Source organism: Talaromyces marneffei, chromosome 5 (assembly GCF_009556855.1).
Source record: "Talaromyces marneffei chromosome 5, complete sequence".
Lineage (NCBI taxonomy): Eukaryota > Fungi > Ascomycota > Eurotiomycetes > Eurotiales > Trichocomaceae > Talaromyces > Talaromyces marneffei.
Genome location: NC_072352.1, coordinates 2,040,555 through 2,056,342, shown reverse-complemented (window position 1 = coordinate 2,056,342; position 15,788 = coordinate 2,040,555). Strand labels below are relative to the sequence as shown.

Genomic DNA, 15,788 nt, shown 5'->3' with positions numbered 1-15,788 from the left:
CTATAGACATACTCGTAGTAACTATGTTATCGTTTATCTCTCTCAAACTGCCTGCTTTCTGCTCCCTTCCAGGTATGGTATGTCGTATCCGACCAAAATAGAATACCTCAAGCAGGGATCTTGCCGACTGGTGTCTACGTAGTATGTAGCTATACAGCAACTCAATTATGAATGATTGGGTTACAATTCGCTCGCTACGAATCGACACGTTGAGCTTAGCTAGAAGTCGGCCGATCTCGGAGGGTCTGGCCTCTTGTCGCCTTGTTGCCTGGCTGCCTAGATTTAGGTGAGGCTGATAAGATAAGGGTTGGAGACAGCCTCAAAGCTTGTTGATGTTTCTGCCTTTTTTTACTTTTTCTTGGTGACTGAGAGCATGAGAGAGAACGGGATAGTTGATGCATGTCTTGATGCTCGTAAGACATAAGGCTCGTATGAAATCGACGATCCCATGTGAATTCTGTGTTCGGAGCATAAACTGGGTTGATTTTCATTTCTTCCATGGAACTGGCTACGGGAGACTCGGGAGTCAGAGGTGATACACGTATTTGGTTAGTTCTGTCCGGACTTAAGCTTGCACTCCGATCAAAGTCAAAGGTGTAGGACTTTCCAGCCAATCGCGTCCCAAGTATCCCGGCTGTTTTGACCATCATTTGTTCAGTTGCCTCCAACGCTTAGGGCTCAGAGGTGACATGTGACGCAGCGCTGCTGGGTTTGCTGGTCTGGTTGTATCAGGGGCTCGGGAAGCATTGGTGGACCCGGTTCCGAGAGAGGAAGGAGGATTGTCGTCTCTTGAGGGCAAAATTGTACTCTGTCGTAGAGGGAGTTGCTCGCTGAGATCAGAAGCGACGCAAGAGTCATACTGTAACTGCCAACGGGACCCAAGTGACAGACGAAAGAAGAAAGAGCACAGAAGGCAAAGAACGACTGGACTGTGCCCATACTAACCCACAACAGGAAGGAGCGTAACGTCGCCCATAGCGCCAAACCCAAACAGGCAGCTGACTTTTCGTCCTCTTGACATTTCTTGTTCGAGTATTTCCTCCGGTCGCTCTATCCACTGCGAAACCGGTGAGGGACTAAGTCTCTTGCTTCGACACTGACTGACTGACTTTTTTCTTTTTCGGGTTGCTGTGAGCATGATCTGAGATTTGCTCTCTTGCGAGTGACTGTGACTCAGGATGGTGTATTGCTTTGGCCCAGTCGGAGGACCCGTTCCCTTTTCCATCATGCAGTCCTGAGTTCCGATGAAGGGAGGGGGAATTATCGATTATAATACCACCTTCATTCCTGTTTATGCTGTCAATCATTCAGTCTTGCACTGTGCATCTGTCAGTCGACGACTAGAAATACTTTTTCTACCCGTCCTCCTCCTCGACAATGAGTTGATGAACGTTTAGATCGCTGTCTGATCTGTCGCATCGCATTACCCCAGACACTAGACCTTTATTCTATGACAAGACCTTCGTGTGACATACAATATTTCGGATTCTGCGTTCTGGATTGGCAACATGTCTGCCAACAGCCACGTCCACAGCCACCACAAACACCTCAAATGGTCCAACAAACAACCACCCGTCTTGACCGTCTCGTCCGGCGACGTGGTCACCTTCGACCTGATCGATAGCAGCAACGGCCAAATCACTATCGATTCGGACACCTCGTCTCTCAGCTCCTTCCAGCTGGAACTCGCCGATCCTGCCGTCGGTCCCGTATACGTCCGCGATGCAGAGCCAGGAGATGCTCTCAAAGTCGAGGTCTTGTCACTTGAAATGGGGAACTGGGGCTGGACGGCTGTTGTGCCTGGATTTGGTCTGCTGGCGGATGATTACACCGAGTCTGATTTGAAGATCTGGAAATTCGACCCGGAGGCTGGGTACGCCGAGCTGAAGCCCGGTGTGCGAGTATCCCTGCGGCCGTTTCTAGGGATAATGGGTATTGCGCCGTGTGCGGATGGCGAGTTTTCTACTATTCCGCCTACTGTCGTTGGAGGAAATATCGACTGTCGTGATTTGGTCGTTGGTTCCGCGCTGTATCTGCCTGTTCAGGTGCCCGGGGCGCTGTTTAGTTGTGGCGACGGTCATGCAGCGCAGGGACACGGAGAAATCTGTGGGACAGCTATTGAGACGAACATGAAGGCCAAAATACGATTGACGGTATGCAAGAACCACCCCTGGGTTCAGTCACCGCATTTGCTGCTCCCTCCTCAGCCGCTTGCGTCGCTCGTATTTCCAGATAAAGGACAATATGCGACAATGGGGTTGGACCCGGATCTATTGCAAGCTACTCGCAAAGCGACGCGTTCCATGATAGAGTGGTTGGTCGCCACCAAGGGGCTTACGCGATCGGAAGCGTATATCTTGGCTAGTGTTGCTGGGGACTTGAAAATTGCAGAGGTTGTCGATATGCCGAACCATGCTGTTACGATGAGCATGCCTTTGCACGTTTTTTCTTAACTACGTAGACCCACACATCCGAGATCTGTTTTCTTTCTTTCTTTCTTTCTTTCTTTTATTTTATGGTCGGTGTTGGTGGAACCATGATTCATCATCTTCATTTATTGGTGTTTTGGTTTATTGCATCGTTTTTCTATCAGCGATATGTACGTATGTTGGTGGCAATCTTGCTCGAGATTGAATTTATACCCTTATTAATTATACGAGGATTATCCACTTATCGAGATCTCGATCGTGTGTAGCAGCATCCTCTGTTGTAGCGTGTTTGTGGCCCCATTTTCGAGCCGTCCTACGAGTTCGTATATTCCAGGCTTCTTCTTTTCTCTTTTCAAGTGGATACTGACGAGTACGAGTGGCCATCGCTGACCATGCCCTGGAATAGTATCGTCGAGGCGCTACGGAATTTGCGAATCCCGAAATCCGGCGTTAGCAGTCAAGGATAAGCAGTTGAGCGTATAAAATGTGTGTCCTATTAATCTGAGTACGTATAAAGAATCAAAGATGCGTTTTCTGAACTCAAAAATAGACCTACCGTATTGTCCCCGCAATGAGAAATGACACCAGTTGACGGGCCTGCCCTGTTAGAAATTAATTTATCCACAGAGCCTCAGCGGAGTTTACAGGCCTATACGCCTAGCAGTACGTACTTTTGTCTCCTTCTGTCATTTGCTTTCACGCTTGATTTCCTAGATTTCATCAGTGCTTTGATGCAAAATCATATCTCACACATATTTCTCCTCACGGTATACCGATGGGTACTACCCCGCTGCAATTGAAAAAGGATGTTTGTCGATCATGTAGAAATCTGGAAGTTACTGCGACAACAATTGTGCTAAGTCGAATCCATAGCTTATATCAAATAGTCGGCATAGACAATTCTAGATATGCAGCTTCCCACGGAAATCTATGATCTCGTAAGGTCCTCGAGCATCTTGGGTACTGACTGTTATGACGAATTCTAACCCGACAGATTACGCTCTACGTCGAAATCGACGAAAATACCAGGCCTCGACACTGGCAACACAAAGTTCGGAACTACCAAGGCCTCGGCGTGAGAACTCGCCAAAGACTAGCCCAATTACGTCTGGTTAATAAGGCTTTCTACCACAGCGTTTCACCCCGACTATTCCGGCACATTGGGGTGAGACCCAAATTAAATTCTTCTTCTTCTTCTTCTACAACAACAACAACCACTACTACCACTTCTTGTTCAGCTTTCCGTCGGCTTGAAGCGGTATCCAAAAGCCAATATGCCGAGTACGTGCGAGCAGTCGACTTTTGGTTCCATTCCTCTCCGCAAGAAGGTGCAGATCAAGAGTATTTGCAAGACTTCGCAAGATTACTCAATCAATGCCTGGCTAGGTTCAAAGGCCTCAAAACACTCAGTTTCTCGCAGCCGCATTCTGATCTTCCTGTAGAGGAGAATGAATTGTATGTCAGTAGTATCGTGGAAATGTTTCGAGACTTATCATTTCAGAGTCTCGAAGGCCTCACGCTCTACTTCCCGCTTGCCCATGACTTTGGGAGATTATTTCATTCGTCATCGCCAGAATTGTGTACGATGAATGTGCCCCTTGAGCGGCTTCGGAACCTTGAATTGGGCGTCTATGCGTGCACTAATCCTCATCTTGTAGGAAATTGGATACGGTTTATCCGACCGGAAAATGCCGGGCTTCCAAATGAATTATATGAACGTTATCTGTATCAGTTGATAGCACCGGCAAATAACCTAGAAAACCTCTCAATTCGCAGCATGGATCTTTTGAACCTGGACTCCGTCGATTTCTCTCCCCCTTCTCTACGACATCTCCGGTCACTCAGTTTATCGGCAGTGTCTATTTCGGCCGACAAACTTCTCTCACTATTCGGCGAAGCGGATGGATCCATAGCGTCAGAAATCAAACATATTGATTTCAATATTGTCAAATTAACCGCCGGGACATGGTATCACGTACTCCTAACAATGAGTCAACTGCTGCCTCGCCTGGTCGACTTCACATCTGAATCTAGTGGTTACTCGTCGACAGGCTCGAGCGCTCATTTGATGCCAGTGCTGCCCCGTCGAGGATTTGCTACGACCTACAGTATTGAAACTGATGAGGCTGTGGATATTGTTGCTCTTGGTCATTTGCAGCGGGCAGTGAATGGGAATAGAGTCAAAGTAGGACTGGAGCCGTACACAAGGGATGATTTTGAGTACCTTGGAGAGCCTCCACTGGAACTGATGCATCGGATCCGGTTGGACTTAAATATATCTTCGATATTGACAGTGGAATGATCAAGATTGTCACTCCGAATACCCAGGTACGCGCCTTCTGCCATATATTTAGGGGCAATCAGAGAGTACTAGCTTCAATTGAAATTGGCCTGGCTTATAAAAAGGACTCTAAAGGTCTCGACTACGAAAATAGCTTCAGAATAGTTATTTAATCCTTGTTTAATATAAAGCGTTGATGGTAAAATTCACGACTTAGGGTTAGTTAGAAGTAATTAAGCTCATGTGGGGCACCCATTAACGCGGGTCACTCTGTTTACTGTAGTGACGTGCTCCACTCTCATCTAAACCTCAAAATCTACAACTACCAAGATCTTTCTATCGGTAGAATTGTCCAAATGGACATCGATCCAATCCTCAATGGACTAAACGCCGCCCAACGAACAGCAGTCACAAGTCCATCCTCAATTCTCCAAGTCCTCGCACCCCCCGGCTCCGGCAAAACCAAGACCTTGACGGCACGCGTCGCGTACCTGTTATCCTCGAAACATGCATTCCGTCCTCAGGATGTTATCTGCTGCACGTTCACGATCAAGGCGAGTCGTGAGATGCGTGAGCGGTTGACGCATTTGATTGGTGATCAGGTAGTCTCGAAACTTGTCTTGGGGACGTTCCATTCGATCTGTCGGCGGTATTTGGTTGCGTATGGCCATTTGATTGGGCTGAAGAAGGGGTTTGGTATTGCGGATAGTAATGATGGTTTGGCTATTATCAAGGTGTGTCGTTAATCCTGGATGTACAATAATAGCCTACTCACGGTGAGCAAGAGAATCGTCAAACGCTTGAACCTCAATATACAACCCAACCCAGCCCGGTCACGAATATCGAGTCAAAAAGCGCAAGGAATCAGCTGGCAGGACCTCATTGATGCCCGACACCCGAAAAGCGTGGATCAACAAGAATTCGTGCAGGTGTATCGCGAATATGAAGCTGCATTGGCAAGCTCAAACCTTCTCGATTATGACGACCTCCTCTTGCGCTGTGTTGATCTCTTGCGACAACATCCGCATTGCGTATCAAATGTGCAGACTGTACTTGTCGATGAGTTTCAGGATACGAATGTCATTCAGTACGAGTTAATGAATCTATTTGCAGCCCAGAATAAACGGATCACTATAGTCGGCGATCCGGACCAGAGTATCTATGGGTTTCGGTCGGCAGAAATCAAGAATCTTGAGCGCATGCAAAGGCGATACCCGAATACGTCTGTGGTTTTGTTGGAGGATAATTATCGATCCTCAGGCTCGATTTTGGGTTCGGCGGAGCAGGTCATTGAACAGGATACAGCACGACCTGTGAAGAAGCTCCACCCGACACATGGAGTTGGTACGATGCCAGTTTTGCGGAAATTGCCTACTGCAGCTGCGGAAGCGCAGTGGATGGTGATGGAGATTAAGAGGTGTATTACTTTGACGGGTCAGCTGCTTAAGTCGTCCGACTTTGCTATATTGCTCCGCTCAGCAGCGCTGTCGCGACAAATTGAGTCTGAGTTGGGAAAACAGGGAATTCCTTATCGGATGGTTGGTGGGTCGAGGTTCTTTGACAGAGTTGAGATTCGCCTTCTTCTGGACTATCTTCGTGTCATTAGTCATCCAGAGAACAATGATGCCCTGGCTCGAATTATTAATGTTCCCACGAGAAAGATTGGGGATGAAACCCTCAAAAGTCTGACTGCAGGTGCTGAAAGTGCGAATCTTCCGCTTTGGACTTTTATTAAAGATGTTGCGCAAGGTCGTAGGTCTTGCCAGAAGGGTCTTTCCAAAGCTGCCAATATTGGATTGTCGGTGTTGGTTGGCCTGATTGAGGCGTCGAGACAGAAACTACACGACTGCATAGATGAGTCTTCGCCTAGAGTCTTACTTGAATTCGTCATCAGCAAGCTCGGATTCCGAGAATATCTTACTGCAACTTATCCTCTGGATGAAGAAAACAGATGGGCGAATGTGGAGGAACTTCTAGCACAAGCCGGCGATTCATCTACGTCTTACTCTCAGCAAGACGACATCCTTCCCGAAATTGAAGGCTTGGAGCAACATCAAGGCCACATAGGTGAAGAAGCACTATCGCGATTTCTGGCAAACGTAGCTTTGTCAACAGAAGTAACGACCGAAGAAGGCGATCAGCCGCAGGAAAAAGTAACCATCTCTACGATCCACGCAGCCAAGGGATTAGAATGGCCCGTCGTGTTTGTCGCTGCCGTCTATGAGGGAATTATACCGCATTCCAGAGCCGAAGATAGCGATGAGGAAAGACGATTACTATATGTAGCTATGACGCGAGCGCAGGCGCTTTTGTATCTCAGTCTTCCTCGTCGAGATTCCAAGAATGGTGAAGAGACGAGGACTAGCTCTTTTTTGCCTCCTAGCATAGTGGAGGCCAAGTTTCGTGCTATAGGACCCAAGCTTGTTGACAAGACTATTTTCGCTATCGCGGATATTCTTGGCCGTGAGCATCCGAGTCAGGAGGCGATAGTCAAGGGGCTACAGGCCAGGTTGCCCAGTCTTAATGATGACCTCTGGACGCCTGACGGCGACTATACTGGCGATACAGCTACGAGATGGGATGGATCAACAGCATCATCATCACTTGACGCACGTGGTCAAGCGCAGGAACACTGGACTAAGCGCCGTCGACTGAATGACCAAGCACAAGATTCTACAGGAGGAAAAGCAGGACCAGGCTTTGTTACGGCCACCTCGTATACGATGAACAACGCCTCTGGATATTCAATTTCGAGTACTACAGTGTCAACGGGGTTTTCGACTGCAAGACAGCATATGGAAACAGCACCGCCTCCTGTTCAGAAAGAGCTAATGCACCCTACACAGAAGAAGACAACCACATCTTCTATGACTCGGAAGAATGCTTCCGCACCACCTGGTCAGGGGACATTGTCAAACTACTTCGGTATTAATAGTCCGAAGCCGCAAACCACGACAAAAACCTCAAGTGACGATAAGAGAAAACCATCATCACAAGCCAACTGTGACCCGCCCGCTGTTTTAAATTATGCAGCGATGGATGGTCAAACACTGAGCTCTGGAGGCTATCGTATCCAACCCCAGGCATACAAACCACCACGACCTGTCCCGCTGGCAGCCAAAGACGCGAATAATTATACATGGCTGCCACAATCAGACAAAGGCTCAACACCATCAATACCAACAGCTACTACTGTATCTGCAAGCGATACGAAACCTCCTACCACGACGATGAATCATCGTCCCACCTCGTCGTTCCACACAACCACAACAATGATGGGAACAACAATGAATCAGCTATCAACAGCCCAGAGTGCTGGTGGGTATGGTGTTTCCATGGGACGTAAGACGCTGGGTGTTCGAAGAAGTCTGAACAATGGTTGGGCGGAAAGGATGAATAGGGTTAATCAGCATAATCATCCGAAGTAGAATATACTGGAGGAACCGGGCTGATATATAGAACTAATATTACCCTGGTATGAGAGATGACTATGAGAAGTGATCACTGCAAAGGATGTAATAATGAATTGATACCTAAGTGCCTGAGGAATCAAGGCACGTGAGCATGTCAAACCCTAACTTCGTCTTGTCTACGAAACGTGATTGATACAATGAACATGCTCAACATATGCATTATAATATTGACAGGAGCTGTTATTTACTTGAATTCGCTTATATTCACATCATTGAAATCGACCTTGACATGCATATAACATTAATGAAAATAGCCTCAGAAAATCGCCACTGCATGAGGGGGTGGCCCATGAGGCCCAGTCGAGGAGGACGCCGTGGCCGATTATGCTGCTTTTGTCAACCCATCCTGCATGGAGTCAGGATATCGGTGGAATTGAAAGAGAGGAGAAGATCATACTGTCCATTTTGAGTTTATTCCTACCTTGAAATTCATCCTGTGTATAATCATCGAAGAATTATCTCGATGATCGAAAAGCTATCCATAATATCAGAAATTAGTTCACATGGGTCTTTTGGGTCAAAAGTTGACCAAAATGTTGAAGCCCATCCTACTGCGTACTACCCTAGATTGCGCTTTGCTTTATTTGTTAAATCAACGGAAATTTAGAAGAATTATGTTGATCTTGAGAGGTTTGATCTAACTCATCGCACTTCTCTCCATCTTCGGGACGTTGGCCGACAGAAGAGCTGGGGATAACTGACAAAGAGCCCTCCTAACTACAAAAGCGGTACTTAACCACTTCATGCTCATTCTAAATTGGGGGTTCAACTTGAGATTCTTGTGTGGAGGTATTACCGTTGACTCTAGGAATACTGCTGTTAACTCCAGATGTTCCGCGACTCGCCGAGCTTGAACTGCACTTTCTACCTGAGTGACATATGATTGAAATGCATCCCACTTTGACCTCCCTCCATCATCATTTGCATTTTCATCATTGAGGCTCCCGGTTGTCCTCCTGGCCCTCGTTCATACACTTGCTCTCCAAACATCCGCATCTGCATCGGCATCACCGGGTCCCCATAATGTTCAACTATATCACTTTTCTCGACTGTACTCGCCAAGCTGCTCCATCCGTTCCTCATGCCCAACTGCATACATTCAGAAGATTTTTCTTCTGACCACCACGATGGGAGCAAGCCTCCTTGGCGTTTAGCGAGCGTCAGGAATCGTTGAAATCCCCTACCGCCGTGTGCAGCTCCGCCGTAAATGCTATCCGTATCGGCTTCGCCCTCGAGGTTGTAATCATCTTCCATTCGTAGGCGGTAGCAGTCTATAAGAAGTTTGTAGACGTCCTTTTCGGGTCGGTTGTGAAGCCATGTTTTGTCGTTGAGTTGATGGAACGGCTTGTCCATGACGACAGTCAAGCCCTTTGGCGGCGGTCGGCGAGAAGTGGTCGATGGCCCCGTCGATGGTGTTGTCGATGATGACGATAGGTCTTCTCTGGTTGCATTCGCTGCATTACTTGCGCAGACTTTCTTGTGTGTCTTCCAATGAGACTTTTGGCAGTCGCGAGAGCAATAAAATGTTGTTTTGCATTTTGCGCAGCGTTTCAAGGCATTGTCGCTTGTGCTAGCTTTGGCGCAATTGGCACAGTGTTGGGACTCGTCCACATCAGCCATGATACTCTTTATCTAAAGTAGTACAAGATAATGGGGTTTTAAGATGAGAAGTATTCAGAATTTGAAAGTTTCGATTGTTTCTTGGGTTGAGAGAAAGTAGTATGAAAGAATTGAGTGTCCTTTGTTTGTATGGAGGGGGTCAAACAACAATAACTCTGAACTAGCGGTCAAGTTATGTAGTGTACAAATGTAAAAATGATATCATATTATCATCTGGTACAGAAGATGGATATTGGGTATGCCGAACTCTTTTTGTTCCACGAGCATGCCGCAATTTAGTTACATATATATATTCCAGTCATTTCACCTGAAACCTTGACATTTCTCTGCTGATGTTTGTGTCTTTACCAAAACAGCGGCGAACAGCTGACAGAAACATCGAATCTCCAAGATAGTAGCAGGCAGGATACTTTTGAGGAGCGCATTGACTCGGCTGTGGCGAAAGCAGATGTGATCAATTGTAGTAATCAGTCTGCCCAAATGCATCAACGAAGCGAAGATTGGCCCTACTTCGTTTCAAATGAGGCTGGGTCGGGATTCTCCAGATATCTGGCTTGGTGGTTTGACTGCTGTCCAGCTAGTTTTCTTACACCATTCCCGACCTCCACCAGTGACTCTTCTGTTACATGCCCCCAATCTCTGTAAAGGGGTAGGTGCTGAATTCCGGCGAGGTTGTATCTTCCTCTTAAACGTTGAGGCGATCATGGAGGGTGTAATATAAGTCAACATGGTCTACAGTTCATCCATGTTTAATTAAATTGAACTTTGGCGAGAACGGGTTTCCAAAGACGAGCTTTGGCATATGAACTCAACAGGAAAGTTAACATTTTCCTTGATTGAGATCGTAACCTGCAGCACGCAGCGGGTATCTATTCTTCTTTCACGTTAAAGAAGGCAAGCAAAACAGAAGTAGAGACCGAGAGGAAATGTCCTCCATCACTTGTATCTTCATTCCTTAAGTAATATACTCCGCATTCCCTTGACATCAGCCCTAGAGAGTGGTGTCTGGCCGGACTTGTCGGGAGCCCGAATATTAGCACCCCAGCCAACCAACAACTCGACAACTGACCAGTGTCTATTCTCAACAGCCCAAGATAATGGCGTGAGGCCAAACTTATCCTTAGATTCAATATCTGCGCCCCTGTTGTACAAAAATTCCACAAGCATTGCATCCCCGTTTCTTGCAGCCCACCATAGTGGTGTCTCCCCGTAAACAGATCTCGTATGGATATCAGCGCCCTCGTCAACCAGCAGTTTCGCCGAGTCTCCATTACCCTGCTTCGCAGCCCGTAGGAGGGACAAGCTCGACTTCTCGACATCATCTTTATTTTTTCCCAGGAGCAGCACGAGCAGGGTCTGTTGCCCTTCTTCTGTGGACCACATGAAAGCTGCCTTTCTCGGAAGACCTTCTCGGTCCACGGTGGTGTCACGCTCCATAAGCCGCTGAGCCAGCAATTCGTAGCTTTTTCTTACAGCAGACAGGAGCGGCGTCTCATCCCCGGAGTCTCCAGTTTCGCCGAGGACTAAGTCCGCTGTGTCGTCAGTTCTCGTTTGTAAAGCCTGCAATGGAATAATGTTGAGTAGCCGGTTCTTTCCCGCGTAGTCTCCAAATTGGTCCAAGAGTAACTTGACCATTTCCTCGTGGCTATTCTCGACAGCCCAGAAAATCGCCGTTCTCTCGTACTTATCTTGAGCATGAGAAGCTGCACCTTTCTTGAGGAGTAAATTAGTCAGTGCCTCGTGCTTATTCCTCGCTGCCCACAGCAAAGGCGTCTGGCCGTCAGCATCTCGGGTCTCCCGACTTGCCCCGCGGTCAAGAAGAATCTTCGTGATCTCCAAGTTCTGACTTTGGACAGCCAACCATAACCCTGTTAGGCCCTTGTCATCGGTAGTGTTTAGGTCTGTCTCAGAATTTGCAGCCAGCAAGCCTGTGATCGCAGCATGCCCAGTCTTGGCTGCCCATAACAACAATGGCCCCTTGTTCGGAAATTTACAAGCAGGATTGGCGCCTCTCTCAAGTAACAGTTCCACCGTGTCCAGATGCTCATTCGTGATGGCCCAGGATAGCGGTGTCCAACCCCCGGCGTCCTTTGCTTCCAGATTTGCTCCCCTCTGCAAGAGAAATTCGACAACAGCTCGATGGCCATTCCTAGCAGCTTGTGAAAGCGGAGTCCGTTGCGTAGAACTCTCTGTGACCTCAATATTAGCTTGACCTTGAGTCAGAACCCACACGATGTCGGAGTGGCCATGGTTGGCAGCCAACCAAAGTGGTGTAACTTGGGTCTTTGACGGGATATCTACTTTCGTGCCCCCTGAGTTTAGAAGTAGAACTATAACATCTTCATGCCCCTTACTAGCTGCGTGGTGTAAGGCAGTATATCCTTCTTCGTCCTGCAAGTTCAATTGGCACATGGACAGAAGGAGTCTGATGACATCCGTAAGCCCCATTTTTGATGCGACATGAAGCGCAGGAAGCCGCTCATCGACCAACGGGAGGTTACAAATCTCCCGTATGTCTCGGCCGGAAGTGAGTGCCAACTCCAACAGTGGAATATGCCCGTTCTTAGCCGCCCATCCAAAGAGGCCATGTAGGCGTGAGGTTTGAGAGCGGCCCCCGACCACCCAAGGGTGGAAATTCCAGGTTTCGTTGAAACTCAATGAGAGCTGCTTGAATTTTTCCCAAACTGGAGATATGGAAGTTATTTTCTTGGTTTGTAAGGTCCAATGAGTGGCTGCGTAGTCCAGGAATTTGTATTGTGAACGATCTGGGAGGGTAGCTGCTCGGATCCGTCGAAATTGTACCTGGGCAGGCTGTTTGGGGTTTGCCCCTCGCCCCCAGAAAAATCTAAGCAAAGGAGATGCCATTGCATCGCCGGCGAGAAGCTTGGGGCTTGGCACTTTTACCGTTTCTGTCTCGTTGGCCGTCTTCACAAGTTCGAGGTTGAAGTTAGAGAACGACAGATACGCAACACAGAATTCTCCGCACAGGCGCTCGCCCTGTTTATCAGATTTCGGGTACCCTGGAATTAAACTTGCTGAATCCTTCTGCAGATATGTTTTAACGGAAGGATGTGCAAAGCGAACACATTGATCAGAAGGATCGACGGCCACGAGATTTGCACCGCACCCAATGAGCACATCGGCTTGAGGGACCTTTCCGGCGTCCCATACCGTGTCCTCCAGATCAAAAGCGACGGCCTCTTTTAATTCGTCGATATGAAGTGGTCTCGCCGCAAAACTCACCCATTGGAGGACGCGCAATGCATAGGGATTGGTAAAGGTCACTCTTCGGACACAGCGACGGTATGTCTCCTCCAGATCTGTTGGAAGATCCCGCAACGCTGATCGAATACGATTGTCCGTGAAACACTCTTGCCACAGAATCTCCAATTGCAAGTAGACCCAAAGAAACCTGTTTCATTAGCTTTGAGCTGATAATGAGGAAACAGAGGAAGGTTTGCTTCTTACATTCCAGATGATTCTTCCAGGAGGACTCGTTTGACCTCATCCAACAAGGCTAAATCGTCCGTAAGCTTCCGGCTCATCAATTTATCGGTGACACTCGTATCAATGTACGTGTGAATATCCGGCATCACGTTGGACGTAGTCGAAATTTGACAAACGCCAGCTAGGAATGGGGGAATGCCTGTGTGACCTGGCAGCTGTTCTCGGCTGAAAACGAGCATTCGTGACTCCGGCGGGCATCCAGATCCGCAGAACAAGGACCTGAAGAACTCAAATAAATCTTTACTTTGGTCTGGATTCAGTGCGTCGAATCCGTCAATGATATACACCGTGTCTGGGATGAGGTGGAATAACTGGAAGAAAACTTCCTTCAAATCTTCACAGTCTGGAATAACCCGCTTCTTCCCGAAAAAGAGGTTTAGTGCAGCTGCCACATTGTCGGGGCAGCGTCTGTTTTTCGCAAGAAGATACTCGCATAGTTGCTTGATCAGACTAGAGAGAATGTATAGCCCATTAAGTTCATCAGGCCGGTCGCTCTCACAGTAGAAAAAGGCCGTCGAAGCAGAGTGTTTCGACAATCGATATTTGGCTGCATCGATGGCCGCCGTCCTATGACACGATTAGCCTATTTACCGCATGGAGAAGAAGCAAAGGGGTGCTAACGCTATCGTCGTTTTACCAGAGCCAACTAATCAAGAGTAAAGATTAATGTTGATCGCTGTCAAGGAGCTCTAGGGGACACGCCTACTTTTCCCGGAGCACCACAGTCTCGAGAATTTCTTCTCCACCAGCCATGCCTTGAAATCGGGATGGTCCAAGAACCACTGCGCTGTTCCCATAACTCGTTTGTGAGCAAGTCGCTGGTGAACCTTTTCATGTTCGTAGGTGGAAATCCGCCTGAATATCGACTCGTCGAGATCGCCTGCAATGAATGAGTACCTGTAATATGTAGAAAGCATTGGATGATGCCCACTCACCATTCGGTCTTGTCAACGAAGTTGATGAACCTCGCGGTTTGGCCAGAGACTTGCTATTATGAACGACTAGAATTATTTAGTCAGAACCGACAAGCTTACAGTCTGTTGTGCATAGCCTACATACTGTCGGTGACCGTCAGGGCCGAAGGTGTATCTGCAACGTGAACAGCATGGACCATGGAAAGAAGCTCCTTTGCATACCCCGCCGCCGTCGCAGCTGCATACTCTTGCCATTGTTTATTCTTGTGAGAATCAGCATAGTCGCATATGCCTCGAATTACCAGGCATGGGAATGTGTCCACCAGTCCGGCCGCCTCCATCTCGAAGCACAGGATCCCCATTTCTCGGGCTAGCTGATCTCTAGTCCGACCATCCTTCATGACCTGGTTGCCGGATGCGATCAGACCGTAGTGGATAACAGGGTCGTTACAGTCCCTTGGTGCTCGGGTAACTAACTGATGTCTATCACAGCCATCGCAGGTTGGCGCACGGTCAGTATGATCATACTGTGCCTCAAACAACAAATCTTCTCTGCGGCTATCATAAGTGAACTTCCCCTTCATTCGCGGATGGCGCTCGGCCAAATCTGAGATTAGATCAGGAATACGACTTTTATTCGCAATGTGTGCTGATTGTAGCGCCGTCACGGCTGTCAGGAGCATGGTTGGAGGCTTGTTCAAGACACCTGTACGTTCCAGGTGGCCGCCGCTCACAGCCTTGCCATAGTCGTATTGGATCACACCACCGAAATCCCGGGTTGGTTTGCCGACTACGACATCACCGAGCCGAATATCATGGTCTGCAGTAGGGACTCCCCCTGCAATTCCCACCATCAGTCCAAACCGAATGCCCGGGAAAGTGAGTCGCATTTGAGATGCTACGTTGGCAGCAGAGGTCGTCCCATAAACCCCAGCTGGAAGGCATGCGATAATGACATTATGGGAGCCCACCCTCCCTGCAACATGGGTATTGTCGTCGCCGGCGATGGTGGGTAAGGCAGGATGTCTCTCATCCAGCATTGCCTCGGCGGCTGCCATTTCTATGGGAAGCGCGCAGATCCATGCCACTGTGTAATCGTACGGCCTGAGTAACGGTGTCGGTACGACGGCCATGTTGTTCTGAACCATGCATTACCCATACAGGGCCTCAGGTATGATGGATATATCCGATGGAAGTCTACGGTGCCTCAATGGCGAGGCTGAACAAATGAGATTCAGTCCTCACCCCACTCCTTTCAAGACTACCGCTATCGTATCAAGTCGACGCCACATGCAGCCACGCGTGGCGGGAAAGCCCAATCATTTGCATTGACTCCATGACCGTTGTAAAGGGCAACACATGATTGATGACTATGATGACCTCGAAATGCAGACGGAAATTCAATAGGTCACGGGACTCCGCGCCTACCGAGTGCACGCCACAGAGTGGTTAGATCACAGAATAGGTCCCATTTAATAGGCCTATGCGCCTTATAATTGGTAATTTAGCCGATTGCGCAGCAGTAACTATTGTCAGAAGCCGGTCTTTAGAAGCCTGCTGGCTG

The 15,788-nt window shown here is 48.2% G+C and overlaps 5 protein-coding genes across 5 annotated transcripts; 3 read left to right on the top strand and 2 right to left on the bottom strand.

Annotated features, from left to right (window-relative positions):
- Positions 1–1,508: 1,508 nt before the first annotated feature.
- Positions 1,509–2,453, top strand: EYB26_007063 (uncharacterized protein; the record flags this gene model as incomplete). Its single annotated transcript, XM_054266335.1, has 1 exon — positions 1,509–2,453. One exon carries the CDS (start codon positions 1,509–1,511, stop codon positions 2,451–2,453), a length of 945 nt encoding a protein of 314 aa, XP_054122310.1.
- Positions 2,454–3,337: 884 nt separating this feature from the next.
- On the top strand, positions 3,338–4,731 carry EYB26_007062 (uncharacterized protein; the record flags this gene model as incomplete). Its single annotated transcript, XM_054266334.1, has 2 exons — positions 3,338–3,367; positions 3,424–4,731. The coding sequence occupies 2 exons, from the start codon at positions 3,338–3,340 to the stop codon at positions 4,729–4,731; spliced, it is 1,338 nt and encodes a 445-aa protein (XP_054122309.1).
- Positions 4,732–5,066: 335 nt separating this feature from the next.
- Positions 5,067–8,138, top strand: EYB26_007061 (uncharacterized protein; the record flags this gene model as incomplete). Its single annotated transcript, XM_054266333.1, has 2 exons — positions 5,067–5,444; positions 5,496–8,138. 2 exons carry the CDS (start codon positions 5,067–5,069, stop codon positions 8,136–8,138), a joined length of 3,021 nt encoding a protein of 1,006 aa, XP_054122308.1.
- Positions 8,139–9,047: 909 nt separating this feature from the next.
- Positions 9,048–9,803, bottom strand: EYB26_007060 (uncharacterized protein; the record flags this gene model as incomplete). Its single annotated transcript, XM_054266332.1, has 1 exon — positions 9,048–9,803. One exon carries the CDS (start codon positions 9,801–9,803, stop codon positions 9,048–9,050), a length of 756 nt encoding a protein of 251 aa, XP_054122307.1.
- A 948-nt stretch (positions 9,804–10,751) lies between these two features.
- Positions 10,752–15,357, bottom strand: EYB26_007059 (uncharacterized protein; the record flags this gene model as incomplete). Its single annotated transcript, XM_054266331.1, has 6 exons — positions 10,752–13,215; positions 13,272–13,877; positions 13,932–13,956; positions 14,017–14,190; positions 14,246–14,311; positions 14,370–15,357. The coding sequence occupies 6 exons, from the start codon at positions 15,355–15,357 to the stop codon at positions 10,752–10,754; spliced, it is 4,323 nt and encodes a 1,440-aa protein (XP_054122306.1).
- Between the last annotated feature and the right edge of the window lie 431 nt (positions 15,358–15,788).